The sequence below is a fragment of the Hylaeus volcanicus genome, chromosome 4, assembly GCF_026283585.1.
Source record: "Hylaeus volcanicus isolate JK05 chromosome 4, UHH_iyHylVolc1.0_haploid, whole genome shotgun sequence".
Taxonomy (NCBI): Eukaryota; Metazoa; Arthropoda; class Insecta; order Hymenoptera; family Colletidae; genus Hylaeus; species Hylaeus volcanicus.
The window spans coordinates 30597348-30615605 of NC_071979.1; the positions used below are offsets into that span (position 1 = coordinate 30597348).

The following is an 18258-nucleotide window of genomic DNA, read 5'->3' on the forward strand; positions in this document are numbered from 1 at the left end:
AAGACAAAATCGTCCTCGCCATTCTTAGTTAATATTTCATCGACGCATGTTGCATCGCGTCGCGTCCTGTCGCAGTCGATGCTCCAAAACGAGACCGCGCACAGAACCGATTTTCATCAACTAATAACAAATTAACATTTTTATACTTTATACATTCGTTCCATCTTTGCGCGAGTATTATTGATATCGAGCTAGCCTTATCGTACTCGGTTATCAATAATCAAACATAGAAATCAAACATAGAAAAATATTCAAATTCGATTTCGTTTCGATTATTCAGGGATTGCAGCTCGCTTAGCCCATTTTCTCTCGAAAACAGTAGCTCCGTTATCTACGATTCCTTGCAGCATTTCTTTCTATACTATCGATTCTTTATTTTTATTTAAACGAAAAATTTAAAAAAAAAAAAAAAAAAAAGACATTCGCGAACACGATAAAAGAATGGTTGTCAAACTGAACGCAGCGTTACAAAAATTCTAGTCATTGTAGATACTGTAAGTTGACCAGCATAAATATTATCACTTGGAAATAGTAGTTTTCACACGATCGCCTACAACTGGGAACCGCTTTATACGAGTGAAAAATAATTCATTTAATTTTATCACCGAAAATGTCCAGCTAATCGATATCCTTATTGAGAAACGTTATTCATGAAAAATATAACTGCATGTACGTATATGTATATGTATAGACTCCTTGTGATTGAAAAACTTGATACTACGTTCAGTACTATGTACAGTTCGGATACACCGGTGAAAAACGTAATTACGTGTGCAAGTCGCATTATACATATACTGTATACATTGAAGATTCAAACGATTTCCCTGGCCTGTACATACTATACGAATATGTGCAAAAAATAATTATAAATAACGTATCGTATCATTTTTATTTTCAAAAAGTAGGTAGCAAGCGAACGTAACAAGTATCACAATTCATGTACAAGAACCACTTTAAAAAGACCACTCGAGTACCTTTTAAACAAAATCTGTCTATCGATATGCTGTCCTTTATAATAAAAGAAAAATCAAACCAATATTATTTATTTTACGCACACAGCTTACCTGGAATTAGAGTAGATGGAAGAACATAGAACGACTCAACTTTGATATAATATCGATTTCAAATTGTGCGGAGCAGGATATATTACAGAATATAATTAATAACTTTATTTGTTTAAACATTCTGTCTACCGTATACTTTTCCTATGAAATGTTATCATACTTTTTTATACAGAATTCGTTAGAGAGAAATCTTATTTTTCTATTAAACGTACACGTTCTCTCTGGTACCGTATGTATGCTATCACAGCGATATATCTAATCTAACAATAATATCCCGTGTCGAGCTACCAAAAACATAGTAACAAATATCTATGTCCTATTGATGGTTAAATTGATTCCTCTTAAAATTCATAATTTATTTCTTTTAATCGATTTTTCTCACATCTACCGACCATACTTACAATTATAATATTCACTTTTTATAACAAGTATACCGTCAACAAAACAATTTAAACCTACGATCATATTTTTATGATCTCATTCTCTTTTCTTTGTTGCGTATCTGTTGCTTTTGTGTATAATACAGAATCGGCGAGAAATGCATAATCATACAAATTATTTATACAAATTTCAAGCATAAACGAATCTACCACCTAATATAACTTTTGTACTCCTCGTTTATACTGAATCTTTTTATTGTTTCGTATCCTAGAATTATTGAGAAACTAAAACAAGCAGACTGTACGAGACGCGCGGACAGTCCTTTCGTGAACATTTGTAATCTTTCTTCGACCCAAAGAACTTTGAATGCGCTAAACATACTATCCAATCTTTGCACTTGTAATCTTGCCCGTACTATATCTAGAGGATTTGTAATAATCGTAGTAGTAAATCCTCCCAACGTACCAGCCACAGCTTGAATGAACAAATGAGAAAACCATTCCGGGAATAGTCGGATAAGCTCTTCTGTAACGCGAAACAAAAATGTTATTATCCAAGATGCATTTATTTTTAGATGATTTAATATTTAGTTACCTTGATAAGATATATACAATCCCCACCAAAGTGCACTATTAGGAACGTAAGCGCATAACGATGCGATGTACCCTCGATAGAAACCTCTGTAACCGTCTGTCTGATAAATCAATTTGATAATATCTACCGATATCCGAGCACGAGTTTTTCCAGGCTCGAGAGTTAAACCCAATGGATTTATTTCCATCTGTAAGTCATGTAGAAATGAAATAAACGATAGGTATTGCTACTATTTTCGGTGCACTTACTTTGTCTATATAATTTTTCCCACGTTTGGTATTACTGATCCCGAGAACCATCAAGTGTTGACTTAGAATATCAAAAGGAACTACTATAGTTTGCCCTACCAAACTAGCAGCACCACCAGCAATTAGTGCTTTAACCCGCGAATCTATACGACCTATAACGCAATCTTGTCCAAGTATGTGGCGCACGCCTTCGTACGTAGATACGTAAAATGCACCGGATACAATTTGTATAGAGCTTATCCAGAATCCTCTATAAAGACCCGATACACCTTCAACTTTGTATATTTTTTTGCAAGCATCTATCATTCCTATATCAAATTATTACAGGTATATTAATTAAATAGTTGAACCTTTATTTAACTATCCGACAGCTCTATCAGCATTATGTTTAAGCTAGCTGCTAGAAACATCGGCTGTACCAGGCTCGAAAGATCTATGCGCCAACTTACCAGTGTACATATGATTGTGCCTTTGAACTTGTAAACGAGTTTTGATTACCGTTAATGGGTATAAACAACAGCGTACCGAAAAGGACGACAGCATGCTTAGTGGAAAAAACTTTGTTTTGTCCATCATATCCCATTCGATGGTGCGGATAAAATGCGGTGCCTCTACCGCAGTCATTTTGTGGACTTGTGCCACAACCAGTTTCGACACTGTCGAGGTACTCGTACGCTAAGGTTTCTGGAAGCCTTTGTTCAACCTGATGCTGCATATCTCATCAATATTTTTCGGGAATTAATACCCAAATCTTTTACACAACTGATAAAGAAAAGATGTTTATTTATTTGTGTTTTTCATGTTTCTTGTATCTAAAGTTCAGGTAATGATATACACACGCAAACGTTCATAGTAACTTTACCGTTTAAACAAACGTAGACTAATATGTATATCGCGCGTGTTGCAACAATAAAACGAATTCATTTTTTATACGATACGAATTGTGTTCTATCACGCACGCACGCACGCACGCACGTATACATATATGTATGCACAGAAAGTATATGTGTCGAATTAAAGATTCGAGGTGACAGAAAAGTCGTCTACTTGGATGCTTTAATCGGTTTCAAGTATCAAAATTAAGTCTTGTTCGATAAATACTGTATCGTCGATATAGTAGAAAACGTAGCGTTCCTATCCCGAGATATTTATATATTTCATGAACTTGATAGTGACTTCGCGAAGGTCACTGTTAACCCAGCTATACGCAAAATACAAAAATCGACGATACCAATAAATTGTCGAAAAGTAACGATGAGACTTACGGTGATGTAACACACTATCGCACTGATAAATCTTGTCCAGCGTGTGCAATGTTGATCGATATCTACGTTACAGCAGAATGAAAATAATTTGTTCAGCATATCATAAACTTGACACAGATAAATTCGTTCTCATATTGTACGGCACTCTAGACACTTGGTTTCGTTCAACGACGTACAAATCGTGTCGGTTTTCTTTCAAGAGTAAAATTTCACGAAATAGCAGAAACCACAGAATTGTGATCTAAATTTCTATGATGTCATGTACAGTACACATGTATTTGCAAGCATTATTAAAGAAATATCTAGACCAGGGGATCCAAGTTCACGTAGTAAAAGTTTGTAGCGCCGTGTGAGAAAAACTCACCCAACTAAAATGTGGAGCGCATGCGCTCCATATTATAGTTGGTTGAATTTTTCCCACACGGCGCTATAAACTTTGCTTGGACAATTGGACATCCTGATCTAGACAATGGCAGGCAATTATAGTGTGGGTTTAGACATAACGATTTTCTAGTGATCCTCCAGAGATTCAGATAAAGTTCAACAACGTTTGACTGCCACGTACCAACGGACCAGTGGAGGAACTAAGAGGAACAGTATTTCAGTCTTTTCAATTTTTTGTATTAAATTTAATACAGTTAATATATTTAAATAAATATATAAAACACAGTCATTTATTAATTTATACAGTAATGTTGTCATATGGTTTTTACACTTCTCGATTTTCTTGTTCTTGTTGATTCATTTCTGTCGCCATAACCTCTGTAGCATTTTTCCCTGGTACATCCGGTTCTTCCTCTCCTGGTACATCATTGATCTCCACAGCTTCGCCCTTATTCATCATCGATTTTTGTATTTCTTCCTCTAAATGAACGCATGCTTGCTCAATTTCATAATTCTTTGATACCAATCCAACCCACTGTGCCTCCAATGCTCTTAATTTTTCTCCTCCTTGAGTCTGCATAGACTTTCTTTGCCAATTCACCTCTTGAATCTTTTTCCTTAATGCCTGCAACTGTTTTTGCGCTTGACTCACTAACTGTACTAATATTTCCAAGTAAGACTTCCAAGCTTCGCATCCGTATTCCATCATTAATTCCAGATTACAAATTCTGCAAAGGTATAGAACATTGGAAAAACAACAAACGTAGTAATAAAAATTACCGAATTAAAATTGTTACGTACCGAGTAGCTTGATGCTCGAGTTGCGCGCTACTGTTCTCTACGCTTTCGTTCCATGCCGCGAGATCGTTCATTTTGCCTGGAGGTGGCGGAGGTAACTCGTAACGTTTCATGCTGAGTACTTCCATAGGTAAACGATTTTGCATTCGTTCAAATTCATGCTTCATTACATCAGTTTCGAAAGCATTTATGCTCAGTGATGGTAAATGTTCTAAATAATTCTTAGTCGGTCTGTATCTGCGTGTTTCCTCTTCGACCATTGCCAATGCCTAAATATACAATGATCATGACATCACATATTCGTTTATATTGATTAATGAAAATATAAATAAAAATATAAAAGATATAACCTTACATTATTTTAGTCTATAAATGAGAAAATGGAAATTTTATTTACCGCTTCTCTAACTCCTGGTTCATCATAACCTTGATCTATATACGGTAACGCATCAACGATAACTTCTCCTGCCATTTAGGGAAACGTAGATAAATCCGTTACGCTTATCCGTTTGTCAAAATTTGTGTCAACAAGAATTCGGAAAAGTTGTAACCTTGTAATCATTGGTAATCATCATCACCGTTCACCAGTATTAATTCGTTGTACGTTAATTCCCGTACATTCCCATAAAGCCATATATGCATAATGCTACGTTACCATTGGTGCGCGATACTACAATTTCAATATATAGTTTCAATGGACACGAGACGACACGAAACAAGACTGTGAACGGTGTTTTAAGGTTTTAAGGTAGAATCGACTTCTAAGCATGCGCGAACTTGCTACACAACACAATTTCCGCTTTGCTTGCGTTCTTCTTCCTTTCCGTTTCCGACCAGGTAAAGCGTGGTGGCTTGCTGGTTAGTTTATGTCTGATGCGTAAAAAGTTGTAAAAGGAACGCGAGATGGTAAGGAATATTACATTTCATTAAAAATTCCGGTAATCGTATCGCGGTATTTAATATGATTTTATAGTTAAAGCGTCTCTCCGTTCAGAAAGATTTTCTATCAAACGTGGAACTCTAATGTCTTCGGTTTCACAGCATCGTTGACCACGTGTGATCATTTTTGATTTATGAATTATTGTAATTGCAATTCGGAATTAAATAATATATTCTGGTGTGCAACTTTTCAATCTTCCTAATTGTTTATTTCTTATATTTTTCAAGCTAATCAAATTACATTGGATTATAAAGAAATGATCATATGGGACACAACTATTTCGGGCGTTCGGTCCGCCATGTGCAGTGTCAATTGAAATCGTTTCGAGTCGAATCGTAACACACACGATATTGTCTCCGCCGACACTGATTGGTTTTACACTAAAATATTTTGAAATATCGTTTCATTTAATAGCCATTTCTTCTTTTTACAGTCGTTATCAACGGCGCGACCGCTTGTTACAGTATATACCGATAAGAATGAGTCTTCGGGGGAGACTATTTCTTTGCCTGCTGTTTTCAAAGCACCGATTCGGCCAGACATTGTGAATTTCATTCACCAACAAGTATCCAAAAACAGTAGGCAGCCGTATTGCGTATCCAAGGAGGCTGGTGAGTATAAATTCCTAGCTATTTCTAGCTATTTAAACGCCGAATAGAGTGCTCTGAAATTTATACGCATAGAACGTACTCGTGACGTTTGTTATTTTTATTTGTTAAATAACTAATGGTAGAATTAATAAATGTAGGTTTCTTTTATCAGGTCACCAAACATCTGCTGAATCATGGGGTACAGGACGCGCGGTGGCACGTATCCCTCGTGTACGCGGTGGCGGTACTCACCGCTCCGGTCAAGGTGCATTTGGTAATATGTGTAGAGGAGGACGCATGTTTGCTCCGACAAAGCCATGGCGACGCTGGCATCGTAAAATTAACGTTAACCAGAAAAGATACGCTCTAGTTTCTGCTATTGCTGCATCCGGAGTTCCAGCCCTCGTACAATCTAAAGGTAAACTTTACGTCGTAGTTTATGTATTTTGTATCGTTGGTTAGTAGGTTACTTTAGTGATGAATTACTTTGGTCCGTGTTGCTGATTTGCCACTGATTATACCGATAACCTTATTCTGAATACTCGTATTATACGGTTAGCTGTGTTTTACGTTAGATACGCGGATAGTTAAATTTCTGTGTTTTTGTTCAGGTCACATGATCCAAGAAGTTCCGGAATTTCCTTTGGTAGTATCGGATAAAATTCAAGAATATAACAAAACCAAACATGCTGTTATATTTTTACGACGTATCAAGGCATGGAACGATATTCAAAAGGTAGATAGATTTTTAAGCAACGCAGTACAATAAATTGCATTTGCACCATGAAATGTCCGCATCTCTATTAAAACATATTTAATCGAGATGCTCCTATCGAGTGCTAGAAAAATATGGTTACCAGGCGTTTTTGACTAGTTACTTTTCTTTCTAGACAAGGGTAAATGTAACCAAACAATCGAATTCGATGTAAAGAAAACGTCGTACATACGTATCGTATTAGAGATTAATATCTTTATTTTGTTTATAGGTATACAAATCGCAACGTTTTCGTGCAGGTAAAGGTAAAATGCGTAATCGTAGGCGCATTCAACGCCGAGGGCCTTTGATCGTGTATGGTCAAGACCAGGTACGAAAACGATTGAAACATAGTTTATTATTCATTTTTCAAGTAGCTAAAGGGAATTGTAAATTCGCCTGTTCATTTTACTTGTAGGGCATTCGTAAGGCCTTCCGTAACATTCCCGGTGTTGATCTTATGAACATCAACAAAGTGAATCTTCTCAAGTTGGCACCTGGTGGTCATGTGGGTCGATTCGTAATCTGGACTAAATCTGCTTTTGAAAAGTTGGATGCTCTTTATGGAACCTGGCGCAAGGATTCGCAACTTAAAGCTGATTACAACTTGCCATTCCCAAAGATGGCCAACACGGATTTGTCGAGACTTTTAAAAGCCGATGAAATTCGCAAAGTTTTAAGAACACCGAGGTATGTAAACCCATATGCTGTGAATACGATATACTCGTATGTATATCCTCTTGATATATGTAGTTTCATGATGATATTGTTTTTTGGTCCGTGTTATTGATTGACAGTGATAACGATGTAATTGCAACTGATGCAGAGTTATCACGAGCGTATCGACAATCCATTTGTTCGCCATTCGTATATCGAAGAAAATTGTTTGTAATTGTAGAAAGAGGGTAGTCCGTAGCGTCAAGAAGCTGAACCCGTTGTCCAACACTCGCGCAATGTTGCGTCTGAACCCGTACGCTGCTGTACTGAAACGTGCTGCAATTTTGACCGCGAAGAAACGTCAGCAAGAGAGGGAGATTCTTTTAGCCGAGAAACGTGGAGTAAGTTGATTGGTTAATGTTCGTTAATATAAACTGTATACGTAAAAATTGTGACGAAACACTTTGTGATGTCTAGGTCAAGCTACCAAAGACTGCACCAGCTGTAAAGTCCAAGTTGCTGCAGGAAAGACGCAGAAAACAGATCGTGGCTGTGAAAGCAGCCAAACCCAAGAAGGTGACAACCGCGAAAAAGGCAGCCACTGTTGCGGCTAAACCAGCAAAAACGACCAAGACAACCGAAAAAGCTGGAAAACCAGCAACACCTAAAACCGTGCCCGCCAAGAAGTAAAAACTTTTTATCAACAACAAAGTCGACTCGCAAGCTTTATTTGTTTTGAATAAAGAAATGGGAAGACAAGTACATGGAACAAGTCTTGTTATTAATCTTTCCAAGAGTCGAATTTTTCTGCGTATCGATTACGGAACAACGATGAACGGTACACGTAATGACAACGTGTTAAGTGTATCTTTTCTTAAGCGGGGCTCGTACGAAAATCGTGTCATCGAGTACCTCGACCGACACTTTTTTCACGTTCGTTTCCGGCGGCATCAGAAAATTCAAGTTCCTGACATGCGACCACTTCTCGGAACTATGCAACTTTACGTTCAACACGTTTTCAGTGGCTAAAGTAACCGATCCTACTTTTAATCCCTCGATTTTCATTTCCGTCTGTGAATTAAATAAATACTATAGTATTGTATTTATATATATATATGTATTATCTATGGTAAAAATTTGGGGTTTTACTCTTGTCGAATTTACGTATACTAGTCGAATAACAATTGTATCGCGTAGTAGTAAAATTGATGTAGCAGATTGAAGTAGTTGAAACAGAAACGTACAGCGTAGCACTCTTTGTTGTCGATGATGTAAAAGTTGGGAACTTTTGTGAATTTGAAACTCATTCTTACTCCGTTTGATATCGTTTCAAAGTTTATGTAATCGTTCTGCTTGAAAAAGGTTGCGTTTTCGCGACAATGGCGCGGTAAATAGTCCATGACGCGATCGGTATAAATTTACAAATGACTAAAATACATTGGAAATCATATATAAGTACGGCTGTACATGGCTCGAAGGTTATCGATTTTTAACAAGCACCGATCATCCATGGTAGTCGTTCCATCGAGATTCGTATTTCGCTGATTATCGCCGATAGCTTCGCGCAATAGCGCAAACGAGAGTAGGAAAATAATTGCAATTCGGAATTTTCTCTCAATTTTTAACGATTATTTTCTTTCTTGTTTGACTGGGTTTGATCGCGGGTGCCGTGAGGACGAGCATTCTTTGCTTATTGTCCACCACTGCGCGAATTTTCTCGCCATCGATATCGTCCGGTATCAGAAGATTTTCGCAATGTTTCATCGTTGTTTTAATTAGATCGCCGAGAACCGATGTTTCGGCGATGTCTGGCAGATGATTCACGATTTTGTCGTTCAACGGCTTGCATACGTTCACGCGAAGGTTGTTCCCTTTCACGGTTATTTTGATCGAAGACATGTCTACCTCTGGGGCTAACAACATCCTTGCCTACGGTGAAAAGAGATTTTTTATTTTCATAAACGAGTTAATCGTGCGATACTCGAACGAACCTCGTAAACGTTGTCGGATCTAACTCCGATAGAAACGATTTGCATCGCATAGTTAACTTCCAGAGGTTTAGTGGACATTTTCATCGCCTCCGCCTTACCGTTAACCGTTGCTGGGCCAGCAGATTTCTTTGCGAACTTGAGAGAAGTCGCACATTTCGGGCAGTGATCGGTGTTCACCACCACGTCCCCATCGCACTTTAAGCACCGACTCGTCTTTACGTCCATTTTTCAAACGTCTCGAATGTATTTGTATACGATGTCATTGCATCGGGCTGATTTTCGTCGGCGAAAGAAAATTTATCGAGCAGAGTTAACGACTGATTTTTCATCAAATTTCTCCGAGAACCGCGAACGGTCATTTGTCAATTAGAAGAATGCGTCCGCGCGCGACAGGTGAAAATCAATGTAAAAACAAAAGAAAAATAACGCGAAAATGGTGCTAGTTTAAAGTTACAAAGGCTACGTAAGTTTTCTTTCACGATAATGCGTTTCAAAAGTGATAACAAAGGTCAACTATCGATAATTTATCGATACTAGTTTAAATGTGTTGTAATTAATAATATGTATTACATTTAGAATTTTAGTCGAACGAACAAGCGCATACATACTACGTAGATATAGAAGAGGCCATCTCTACGACAAGCAGTTTGTTTAACTTGGATCTCTGCATTGTTCTAAACGCCTGCGCGAGTTTCCTTGGAAATGAACCCGATGGTAGGGGAAGCGCGTGCTTCAGGGTCGAAATTGCACGGTGGTTCGGTGGTTGAAATGCATCGAACAGCAGTCGAGGACAGGCGGTCTCGCGTTTAAGTGGTCCAACAATTCCATGTCGCCTTTGTTGGTCCTTTTGTTTCATTACGGAGTTTTGGCCATCGCATTTGGTAACGGTAAGTCTAACGCTACATTTTACTTTCTTTTGTGTCGACTTTGTTTAATCGTCGGTTTTATCTGTTTGTCAAGTCTGTTTGTACTTGTTATGTTTTAATTTGACGTAAAAAAAAAAAAAAAAAAACCCCAGATATATGTATACATGTATATCTCTTTTAATAGGTTACCGAAATAATGGATTTTTTGAGTTTGGTGCGTATTCGAGATAATCCGAATAAAACCAGTCGACAGACTACCTATTAAGGAGGCTAGCTTCGCAATGATTAAGAGCAATTTCTTCTGTCTATTCGATAACCGGATTGCGCGCCCCGACAGGATTTCCTCTCGACGAGAATTACTCGAGAACCGATTGAGTTGTAAATGAGTTTCTGACTTGGAAAATGTTCACGGTTGTGGTTAAACGACTAAAAAAAGTTTACCGCAACCACACGAATTTGATTTTATCGACTTTCCTCGAGACCAAGGAGTTGGACTGCGTACTGTGAATGGCTCTTTCTTTCACTACCGAGCCATGAAACATTATTGTAATCGTAGGTACGCGACGAAAAATGTATAAATGTTTGTTTGGTAATTATTAGTATTCGAATCGCTGCGCTGGTTGACGATTTGAAAAGGCACACTTTCGGGAAAGTGAGATATAGCGGTGTCGACGATGCATTCATAATAAGCTCCATCGAAACTATGTACATACTTCCGGATACACAGATTTAATTCCCTACCCAAGAGAAAATCTTTCGTGGCACGTTTTACATGTTTTGTTAGTAGTAGTAAAAGAGATTTCGGTATAGTACATGGTGGGAGCATTGCAAATCGTAAGTAGATATCCACGATTTACAATTAAAATGGGGATAAAAATGTACGCGTCGCGTACCGACTGAAATTTCGCGCGGTTGGAAAACGTTGCGGTCCGATTGTCTTGAAAGCGCGAATTAACGTTGCACCACTTTTCAGGAAGAGCGTTACGCTTAAGTGCTTCTTCTGCAAAGTCGAACAGTGGTTTTTTACATTTATTTCTTGTTTCGCGAACGTTGCGTCGCGTTACATTGCATCACGAGCAGAATATCATTTTAGCGTTTAAAAAATGATCAAACATGCATAATCTGAATTTTAAGACCAATGGAAAAACTGTTCGGGGATTATCGGTAGCAAAATATAAATGTATATGGACTATGGACGGTCCGCTTTAATCGATCGACAGGTGTATCGTCGAAAGTAACATATTAGCGCTGTATCGAACATTCGTGTCGAACGGAATACCGAATAATAATAATAACTATAAATACATGTATATAATATTCTAATCGAGAATTTTAATAGGTAAAAGTTGGATATTTGTAGCGAATGATGTCCGGCGTTAATTTCTTTCTTAAGCGGAAATACGTAGGGATTAGTGGTTCTCTGTAATTTTCGCAGACTTTTCGTTTGATTTCGTTAACCAAAACAACGACTATCGGGCCCTTGTTTTCACTAGCGCTATTGTCTCCTGACTGAAAGATCTTTCATCTAATCCAAGTTTGAAAGCATCGCGCATCGCCTGCTGGTTAGCTCTGTGAAAAGAAAGAAGAAGAATTAGCTGGTCTCTGGTCTAAAATGACGGGGCTTGGTCGCATTTCGAGACACAATGGTCACTTGGGTGGGGTGAACCGTTCACCCCAACCAAACGTGCAGATCGGAAACATTGTAACGGATGGGTACCTTTGATACAGCCACCGGTATTAGATTTCTGATTAACAATAAGAAGGAGGGAGAAAAGGATAGAGCAGAGAATTTGCAGTAGGTTGGCGTAAATTAGTTGAAATTTTACCAGCGAGTTTCTAATTGGGAGAGAAGTTATCGAATTAATTAAAAAAAAAAATAAAGTCGATGTTGGTTTCCTTGCAGGCTTCGCCGATGAACACGAATATAGACTGACGAAGCATCTCCTCGATGGATACGACGCCGGTGTACGACCAGCTAAAAATTCTTCTCAACCGTTGGCAGTCGTTTTTGGACTTTCCCTTCATCATATAATCGATGTAGTGAGTATCGGAGCAGCAACGATTCGGAAAAGGAACGAGTCGAATAGCGCAGTTTCGTTGCTGTCAACGATTTGTCAGCAAAATAGCAAATTTCCGAGATTACGTAATCGAAACGGTTTCCGACCAAACGAGTCGCATCGGAAACGTTTCGAATCTTTTTCTTCTGAAAATAAAGGTCGGTTGAACAGAAATCGTTCGATACGATGCGAGAACTATGTAGATCCGTTCCGTTCTCGAACGATGAAAACGTTCGGTTTGTCCAAGATATGGACAGCTTGCATTGGCAATAGAGATGCAGATACGTAGACGTAATATAATATAATATATTTTATATATATTACTTTTTTTTCGCTCCATTCTGCGTGCTATTCGCTCTCTGATTTGTCATCCTAGGACGAGAAGAACCAGATACTCACGACCAACTGTTGGGTCACCCAGTCCTGGACGGATCATCATCTGAAATGGAACGCCTCGGAGTTTGCTGGAATTCGCGTGATTCGCGTGCCCTACAATCGTATTTGGAGACCAGACACGATTCTCTACAACAAGTAAATTCAAAAAGAAAAGAAAAGAAAAGAAAAGAAAGAAAAGAAAAGAAATCGTTCTTGTACTTCCACTGACTTGAAATTAGCGACGGTAGCGAAAATTCTATACTTATTTGTTGCGAAAGTTGAACAACTTTGAAGGAAGAAACGCAGCGATTTTCATTTCCAGAAAATCGTTTAAAATCGATTTATCACTAGAGATTCGCGCCGATTACATCTCGATTTCTCTATAGCGCAGATCCGCAATACAGTTCGGCAGTGATTAATACGAACGTGATCGTTAGCCACACGGGAGACGTTCTGTGGTTGAGTCACGGGATCTTTCGCAGCAGCTGCGACATCGACGTAGAATTTTTCCCTTTCGACGAGCAACGGTGTCTACTGAAATGGGCCTCGTGGACGTACGATGGATATCAAGTGAGATTCAATCCTACGAGTCTGTATTAAAGTTAAATTAATCGACGATATCCGGTACAATATCCTTTCCTCTTCTTTCAACATTGCAAAACCAGCGCAAGAAGAAATGGTTGATAGCTCGTATTCCTTTGCCGCGCAAATTTAACCGGATCAACCTTCTTCTTACAACACTCACAATTGTCCATGTAAAAGTTCGTTATCGGCCATTTAACGTACAATGTACACGGTACATAGATACGATTTAATTTAGTAGCGCGAGCGACATGCATCTAGGCTAGATTTTCAGTTTTGTTGCCCTCGATTCCACGCAACTCCTCCCTCGGAACGATTCATGCAAATCAAAGAGCGATATATCGAACGGAGAGCCGTGCCGTGCCGCGCCGCGCCACGCCACGTTTTCGACGGTGGACGATAAAAAATATTAAAGTTTAGTTTCAGGGAAACGTTGAAAGTTGGCGATGGCACGTTAACGATCATATTTCTACCGTTTACAACAATTTTATGGTCGTCGTTAATTCAGCTCTATTTCTTAAAGAACGGGAGCCTCGGATTAAATTGCTCCTGTTCGATCCGATATCACGGTCCTTTTCGTTATTGTGCTCGCCTACTCTTAAAAATCTCGATATTTTCTGGCTTCCTTCGGATCCCTTGAATTAAAAGTTCACCTTGGATGTGCCGAACCTCGACGAATCTCGTATGTACTTACCCGGTAAACTCGGATCTTTGGTAGACAGACAAAATGGAACCGTTACGCTAATAAAAAGATATACGCGTATACTTGAATAGTATTATCCAGAGACGAAACGACGATATCGAGACAACGTTGACCGGATTATCCGACGTCGCGTCGTTGAAAAGGTAACGCTTAGCACCGGCAAATTGGAAATACGAGAGAGGGCTCGCCGAGTCGCGAAAATGGTTCGAACGAATCCAACAGCTTAGTCTCTTTTAGCATGCGAAAAGAGTCGAATACGAGCGAATCGTTTCTTCGCTCTGCACCGCGATCACGAGAGATCTCTTTCACAGAGTTTTCCCATTTCCTGTACGCCGTCGTTGAATACATTTTGCGTACCGCGTTACGTTTTTCTCGGTCAAAACGCTGGAAATACGATATTGGCTCAGCTCGCGCACCAAAAATCTATCCTCCCCGATCGTCATCTCCTCGAGATCTAAACTCTGTCTCTGTTGACGTGCCCATCGGATACCATTTCAACCAATTAACCTTAACTTTAGCCTTATCGCTTGTCGATATGCGTATGTAACTTGCGCAGCTCGAACTGGAGAGGCAAAGCGAGCAAGGAGACGTAAGCAATTACCAAGCCAACGGGGAATTCGACCTGCTCGATTTCTCCGCGAGAAGAAACGTCGAGCACTATTCGTGCTGTCCGGAACCTTATCCGGACATCACCTACGAGATCCGACTGCGTCGTCGTCCAACCTTCTACGTCTTTAATTTGATCCTTCCTTGCATACTCATCAACGGCGTCGGTAAGTGTTACTATTATTACTATTTATCGTACACGACTCTTTTTATTTCGTGTAGCGTCGATGGCATTCGACGTTCTTTTGCTCGATTGCTACGAATACGAATACGAATACGAATACGAATACGAATACGAATAAACCCGTTTAACGAAAGAGGACCGAGTAATCCTCTCAACTCAAGAAAATACGAAACTTTCTTTTTTTTCCGCTCGGCAATCGTTCAAGATTCACGCGAGCCAAGAACGCAATGCCTTCTGTTTGATATTCCCATGACAAGAACGATACAATCTTTGGAACGGAAAACTTTCATCCAGCCAGGTGTTTCCTTCGTTTATTCAGCACTGTTGGTATTCTACGTGCCATCGGAATCGGGGGAAAAAGTCACCCTCGGGATTTCAGCTCTTCTCTCCATGACGGTTTTCTTGATGACGATTCGCGAGACCCTGCCACCCACGGAGAAAACACCGCTGATAAGTGAGTAGATGTTTGGTTCGAGCAACGGAAACTCTACAAAGCAAAGTCGTGAGAATCAAAGTGATGGCCGCGATGGTTCGTTCGGTAACAGTTGCCAATAGTACCGAATCGAATCGCATTTATTGTTAGTCCGTTTACTCAAGTACCGCTGTACCAGGCTATCTTATGGAACACCCGTTGGGAGAGTGCCCATAGAGAAGCTCTGGACATTTTCAACTAACCATTAAACATCTGGCCGTTCTACGAACCTTTTATTCCTCGTTTCCAGGTCTTTATTACGGTGTCAGTATATGCCTGGTCTCGTTCGCTTCAGGATTAGCGGTGGTCACGTTAAATGTTCACCATCGGGGAGTTCGGGGAACTAGAGTACCGGGCATCGTTCGTTCTTTGGTCTTGGACAAACTCGCCAGAGTAGTTCTCCTCAACTTTCAAGAGGAGAACAAATCGGTAAAGTCTATTCCATCGCGAAACTACTCGCTCCTTTCTTCGATAGCTGTGCGAACAAATCTAATTTCCGTTAGGAACCGCAACCGGTCGAGCCTCCAGGAAGAAAGAACAATTGTCCGTTGCACTGTAAACCGGAAGTGGTGGAATCGCAATCATCACCAAAGTTTACGAACAGAAGAGAAGAGAGCAACGGTAGCAGTCCAAGTTTAGGTGAGAGTTTGCTAGTCTGATCAATTGCTTGTCGATCGAACCCACCGAAAATCTGTTCGACATGCCACTCGTCTGTAAATTTGAAATCAAATTTACGCAGATGTTGGCAAAGAGAGTGGCCTCGAGGCTCAATGGTCACGCGTTCTGGGAAGAGTACACGCAACGATCGAGAGGAACGAGCGTCGGCTCGTCGAGCAGGATCGTCGTGAGAGAATGGAATTAGATTGGAAACAGGTCGCGTTGGTCAGCGATCGAGCGCTTCTCTGGCTTTTTTTCCTCACGACTATCGTCAGTACCACTGTCATTCTTTGTGGCTCACCACCGACCACAAATATCGCCAAACAGGGCTAAGATCGACGCAACGAAACCATTTATAGACAAATCAAATCAAATTCATTAATTAATTAACATTAATACTCTGTCAGTTTGCATTTTAGAATACAGAGATATTCTGTTACTCTTCCGTTTTCATATCGTAAAAAAACGGAGAAATACCTTTAACGTGATGCGCTAAACGTTCTATAAATAGTATACGAATATACATACATATACATATATTTATTTCGTGTGCACGTGTGCATACCAACCAAATACACGTACCTTACAATTAAAACTAAACAGTATAATAGGATAGGTTTACGTTAAAAATTTACCGATTTCCGAATAAAACTCATGGTTTTGTTTTATGATAATAGTCCTTTATTGTAAACATGTCTGTCCTTGATCAACATTTTACAACGATATATAAATGATCGATCTCTAATAATAATCGGGAACCGGTGCGCAAGCTATTTTTACAAAATCTTCGTATTTAACTTGGCCATTGGATGACACGTTAGCCTCTCGAAAAATTTGTTCCACTGTAATATAGATATACGAGTGAATTAATCATCGAAAGTAATTCCTCGTTTCGTTCATTCCAAATAATTAACTTTACAATAACAACCTTCTTTGCTACTCAGTTGTTCACCCCAACGAAGCAACATGTGAGCTAATTGGCGGGCAGGTACGGTGCCGTTTCGAGACTTATCCGCGGCTTGGAAAGCTTCTATTACTTCTTTTGGTAAATCCTCGGCTCTTGTTTGTAGATGCATCACCTCCAAAAAATCGGCAAACGACATTTTTCCACCTATTCACATACGTCGATAGATTTAAACGTCTTTCGCGCTTATCGGTTATTTCGATTCAAGTAAACGTACCTTTATCTTTTAAATATTTATTTAACTCAGCGATAGTGGGACTCAATCCTAACGATCTCATAATGATCGTAAGTTCATCTAGGGTACGTATTTGTCCATTTCTCGCAAACAAATAGAAACATTCTCTGAACTCTGTAATAATGTACTAGATACATGGAAAAAGTAATCAAGTTTGATAAACTTTAAATTGTAAATAAACATACCGTCTATGTCTTCTTCTCGAAAGTAACGAGCCTGAAATCCAGAACAAGTAAAAAAATAAGATATATCGATCGCTTTAACGTAAAACCGAATCTCGATTAGTGTACCGATAAATACTAACCATGATTAATAATCGTTAATTATAAAACATTTGTTGAAACTTGTTCACTTTGCCGTCTATATTTTGTTTACGTGTCAAGTAACGCTCACGATAACGCTACGTAAAGTGAGGTTATACCTCTCCCCACTCCCAACTGCTCCCAACTGCTCCCAATGTCTCAATCAACCTCAACCGATCAACCATATCGTTATCGTACGGGAGCCGACACCTTCGGAAATTAACTCGACTAAATCATACCAACTGGTTACCACCTACAAATCTTTCTTAATCCAATTTTTTACAAATAAGTATTTCTTTTTCATTTGGACTTTTTTATCGTTCACTAAACTATACTAATACTGGTTTTGGTACCAGTGGCGTCATCGGTGGAAAAACGCCCAAGTTTCTAGTCAAAATAGTTGTGACTGTTTCTGCAAGATAGCGCCACCGATAGCTTGTAATCAATTATTTTTATTTCTCATAATTAATACGATTCTTTACTTTGTAACACTACAATATATTAGTTAATACGTCAAATTTCTCATTTTTATAAATAGTTATTCAACGTAACAATAATGATCGACTCTTTAGTTGATGGCGTTATCTAG

At 39.1% G+C, this 18258-nt stretch overlaps 6 protein-coding genes across 12 annotated transcripts; 2 read left to right on the plus strand and 4 right to left on the minus strand.

Annotated features, from left to right (window-relative positions):
- Positions 1–870: 870 nt before the first annotated feature.
- Positions 871–3883, minus strand: LOC128874690 (solute carrier family 25 member 44). 2 transcript variants are annotated; one of them, XM_054119641.1, is made up of 5 exons: positions 3553–3883; positions 2737–3049; positions 2288–2595; positions 2040–2226; positions 871–1970 (listed from the first exon to the last, which is right to left on the minus strand). In XM_054119641.1, exons 2-5 carry the CDS (start codon positions 2909–2911, stop codon positions 1651–1653), a joined length of 990 nt encoding a protein of 329 aa, XP_053975616.1. In that variant the 5' UTR covers positions 2912–3049; positions 3553–3883; the 3' UTR covers positions 871–1650. The 2 variants fall into 2 exon arrangements, with proteins under 2 accessions (XP_053975616.1, XP_053975617.1); XM_054119642.1 differs by lacking the exon at positions 3553–3883 and adding an exon at positions 3150–3527.
- Positions 3884–4210: 327 nt separating this feature from the next.
- Positions 4211–5349, minus strand: LOC128874692 (pre-mRNA-splicing factor SPF27). The gene is made up of 3 exons (XM_054119649.1): positions 5132–5349; positions 4738–5003; positions 4211–4664 (listed from the first exon to the last, which is right to left on the minus strand). Exons 1-3 carry the CDS (start codon positions 5204–5206, stop codon positions 4262–4264), a joined length of 744 nt encoding a protein of 247 aa, XP_053975624.1. The 5' UTR covers positions 5207–5349; the 3' UTR covers positions 4211–4261.
- Positions 5350–5497: 148 nt separating this feature from the next.
- On the plus strand, positions 5498–8437 carry LOC128874684 (60S ribosomal protein L4). The gene is made up of 8 exons (XM_054119632.1): positions 5498–5640; positions 6108–6285; positions 6437–6682; positions 6876–7000; positions 7251–7349; positions 7437–7708; positions 7917–8076; positions 8153–8437. Exons 1-8 carry the CDS (start codon positions 5638–5640, stop codon positions 8363–8365), a joined length of 1296 nt encoding a protein of 431 aa, XP_053975607.1. The 5' UTR covers positions 5498–5637; the 3' UTR covers positions 8366–8437.
- Positions 8438–8582: 145 nt separating this feature from the next.
- On the minus strand, positions 8583–10288 carry LOC128874693 (uncharacterized). Of its 2 annotated transcripts, XM_054119650.1 has the most exons (3): positions 10237–10288; positions 9667–9861; positions 8583–9604 (listed from the first exon to the last, which is right to left on the minus strand). In XM_054119650.1, exons 1-3 carry the CDS (start codon positions 10270–10272, stop codon positions 9290–9292), a joined length of 546 nt encoding a protein of 181 aa, XP_053975625.1. In that variant the 5' UTR covers positions 10273–10288; the 3' UTR covers positions 8583–9289. The 2 variants fall into 2 exon arrangements, with proteins under 2 accessions (XP_053975625.1, XP_053975626.1); XM_054119651.1 differs by lacking the exon at positions 10237–10288 and having other exon boundaries at positions 9667–10200.
- A 70-nt stretch (positions 10289–10358) lies between these two features.
- On the plus strand, positions 10359–16820 carry LOC128874680 (neuronal acetylcholine receptor subunit alpha-10-like). 5 transcript variants are annotated; one of them, XM_054119622.1, is made up of 10 exons: positions 10359–10553; positions 10717–10746; positions 12436–12572; positions 12966–13120; positions 13351–13534; positions 14806–15022; positions 15245–15493; positions 15807–15940; positions 16015–16150; positions 16251–16820. In XM_054119622.1, the coding sequence occupies exons 1-10, from the start codon at positions 10493–10495 to the stop codon at positions 16499–16501; spliced, it is 1554 nt and encodes a 517-aa protein (XP_053975597.1). In that variant the 5' UTR covers positions 10359–10492; the 3' UTR covers positions 16502–16820. The 5 variants fall into 5 exon arrangements, with proteins under 5 accessions (XP_053975597.1, XP_053975595.1, XP_053975598.1 ...); XM_054119620.1 differs by having other exon boundaries at positions 15762–15940; positions 16251–16814; XM_054119623.1 differs by having other exon boundaries at positions 15359–15493; positions 15762–15940; positions 16251–16807.
- Positions 16821–16826: 6 nt separating this feature from the next.
- Positions 16827–18027, minus strand: LOC128874694 (calmodulin-like protein 4). Its single transcript, XM_054119652.1, has 5 exons — positions 17672–18027; positions 17553–17583; positions 17350–17481; positions 17097–17279; positions 16827–17010 (listed from the first exon to the last, which is right to left on the minus strand). Exons 1-5 carry the CDS (start codon positions 17672–17674, stop codon positions 16910–16912), a joined length of 450 nt encoding a protein of 149 aa, XP_053975627.1. The 5' UTR covers positions 17675–18027; the 3' UTR covers positions 16827–16909.
- Between the last annotated feature and the right edge of the window lie 231 nt (positions 18028–18258).

What these genes read in the sequence shown, in the direction of transcription:
- LOC128874690 (XM_054119641.1), bottom strand. Translation starts at nt 2,911, where the DNA reads ATGACTGCGGTAGAGGCACCGCATTTTATCCGCACCATCGAATGGGAT. An exon ending in GCACAATCATATGTACACTG is followed by an intron (nt 2,596 to 2,736) that starts GTAAGTTGGCGC and finishes AATTTGATATAG; the next exon opens with GAATGATAGATGCTTGCAAA. An exon ending in ATTGTATATATCTTATCAAG is followed by an intron (nt 1,971 to 2,039) that starts GTAACTAAATAT and finishes TTCGCGTTACAG; the next exon opens with AAGAGCTTATCCGACTATTC.
- LOC128874692 (XM_054119649.1), bottom strand. Translation starts at nt 5,206, where the DNA reads ATGGCAGGAGAAGTTATCGTTGATGCGTTACCGTATATAGATCAAGGT. An exon ending in AACCAGGAGTTAGAGAAGCG is followed by an intron (nt 5,004 to 5,131) that starts GTAAATAAAATT and finishes TTGTATATTTAG; the next exon opens with GCATTGGCAATGGTCGAAGA. An exon ending in CTCGAGCATCAAGCTACTCG is followed by an intron (nt 4,665 to 4,737) that starts GTACGTAACAAT and finishes ATACCTTTGCAG; the next exon opens with AATTTGTAATCTGGAATTAA.
- LOC128874684 (XM_054119632.1), top strand. An exon ending in AAAGTTTTAAGAACACCGAG is followed by an intron (nt 7,709 to 7,916) that starts GTATGTAAACCC and finishes TTGTAATTGTAG; the next exon opens with AAAGAGGGTAGTCCGTAGCG. An exon ending in TTTTAGCCGAGAAACGTGGA is followed by an intron (nt 8,077 to 8,152) that starts GTAAGTTGATTG and finishes TGTGATGTCTAG; the next exon opens with GTCAAGCTACCAAAGACTGC.
- LOC128874693 (XM_054119650.1), bottom strand. Translation starts at nt 10,272, where the DNA reads ATGTATGCGCTTGTTCGTTCGACTAAAATTCTAAAT. An exon ending in GTTCGACTAAAATTCTAAAT is followed by an intron (nt 9,862 to 10,236) that starts GTAATACATATT and finishes CGGTGCTTAAAG; the next exon opens with TGCGATGGGGACGTGGTGGT. An exon ending in GATCCGACAACGTTTACGAG is followed by an intron (nt 9,605 to 9,666) that starts GTTCGTTCGAGT and finishes TTTTCACCGTAG; the next exon opens with GCAAGGATGTTGTTAGCCCC.
- LOC128874680 (XM_054119620.1), top strand. Translation starts at nt 10,493, where the DNA reads ATGTCGCCTTTGTTGGTCCTTTTGTTTCATTACGGAGTTTTGGCCATC. An exon ending in GGACGTACGATGGATATCAA is followed by an intron (nt 13,535 to 14,805) that starts GTGAGATTCAAT and finishes TAACTTGCGCAG; the next exon opens with CTCGAACTGGAGAGGCAAAG. An exon ending in GGAGAAAACACCGCTGATAA is followed by an intron (nt 15,494 to 15,761) that starts GTGAGTAGATGT and finishes CCTCGTTTCCAG; the next exon opens with GTCTTTATTACGGTGTCAGT.
- LOC128874694 (XM_054119652.1), bottom strand. An exon ending in TCGAGAAGAAGACATAGACG is followed by an intron (nt 17,482 to 17,552) that starts GTATGTTTATTT and finishes ACATTATTACAG; the next exon opens with AGTTCAGAGAATGTTTCTAT. An exon ending in ACAACTGAGTAGCAAAGAAG is followed by an intron (nt 17,011 to 17,096) that starts GTTGTTATTGTA and finishes TCTATATTACAG; the next exon opens with TGGAACAAATTTTTCGAGAG.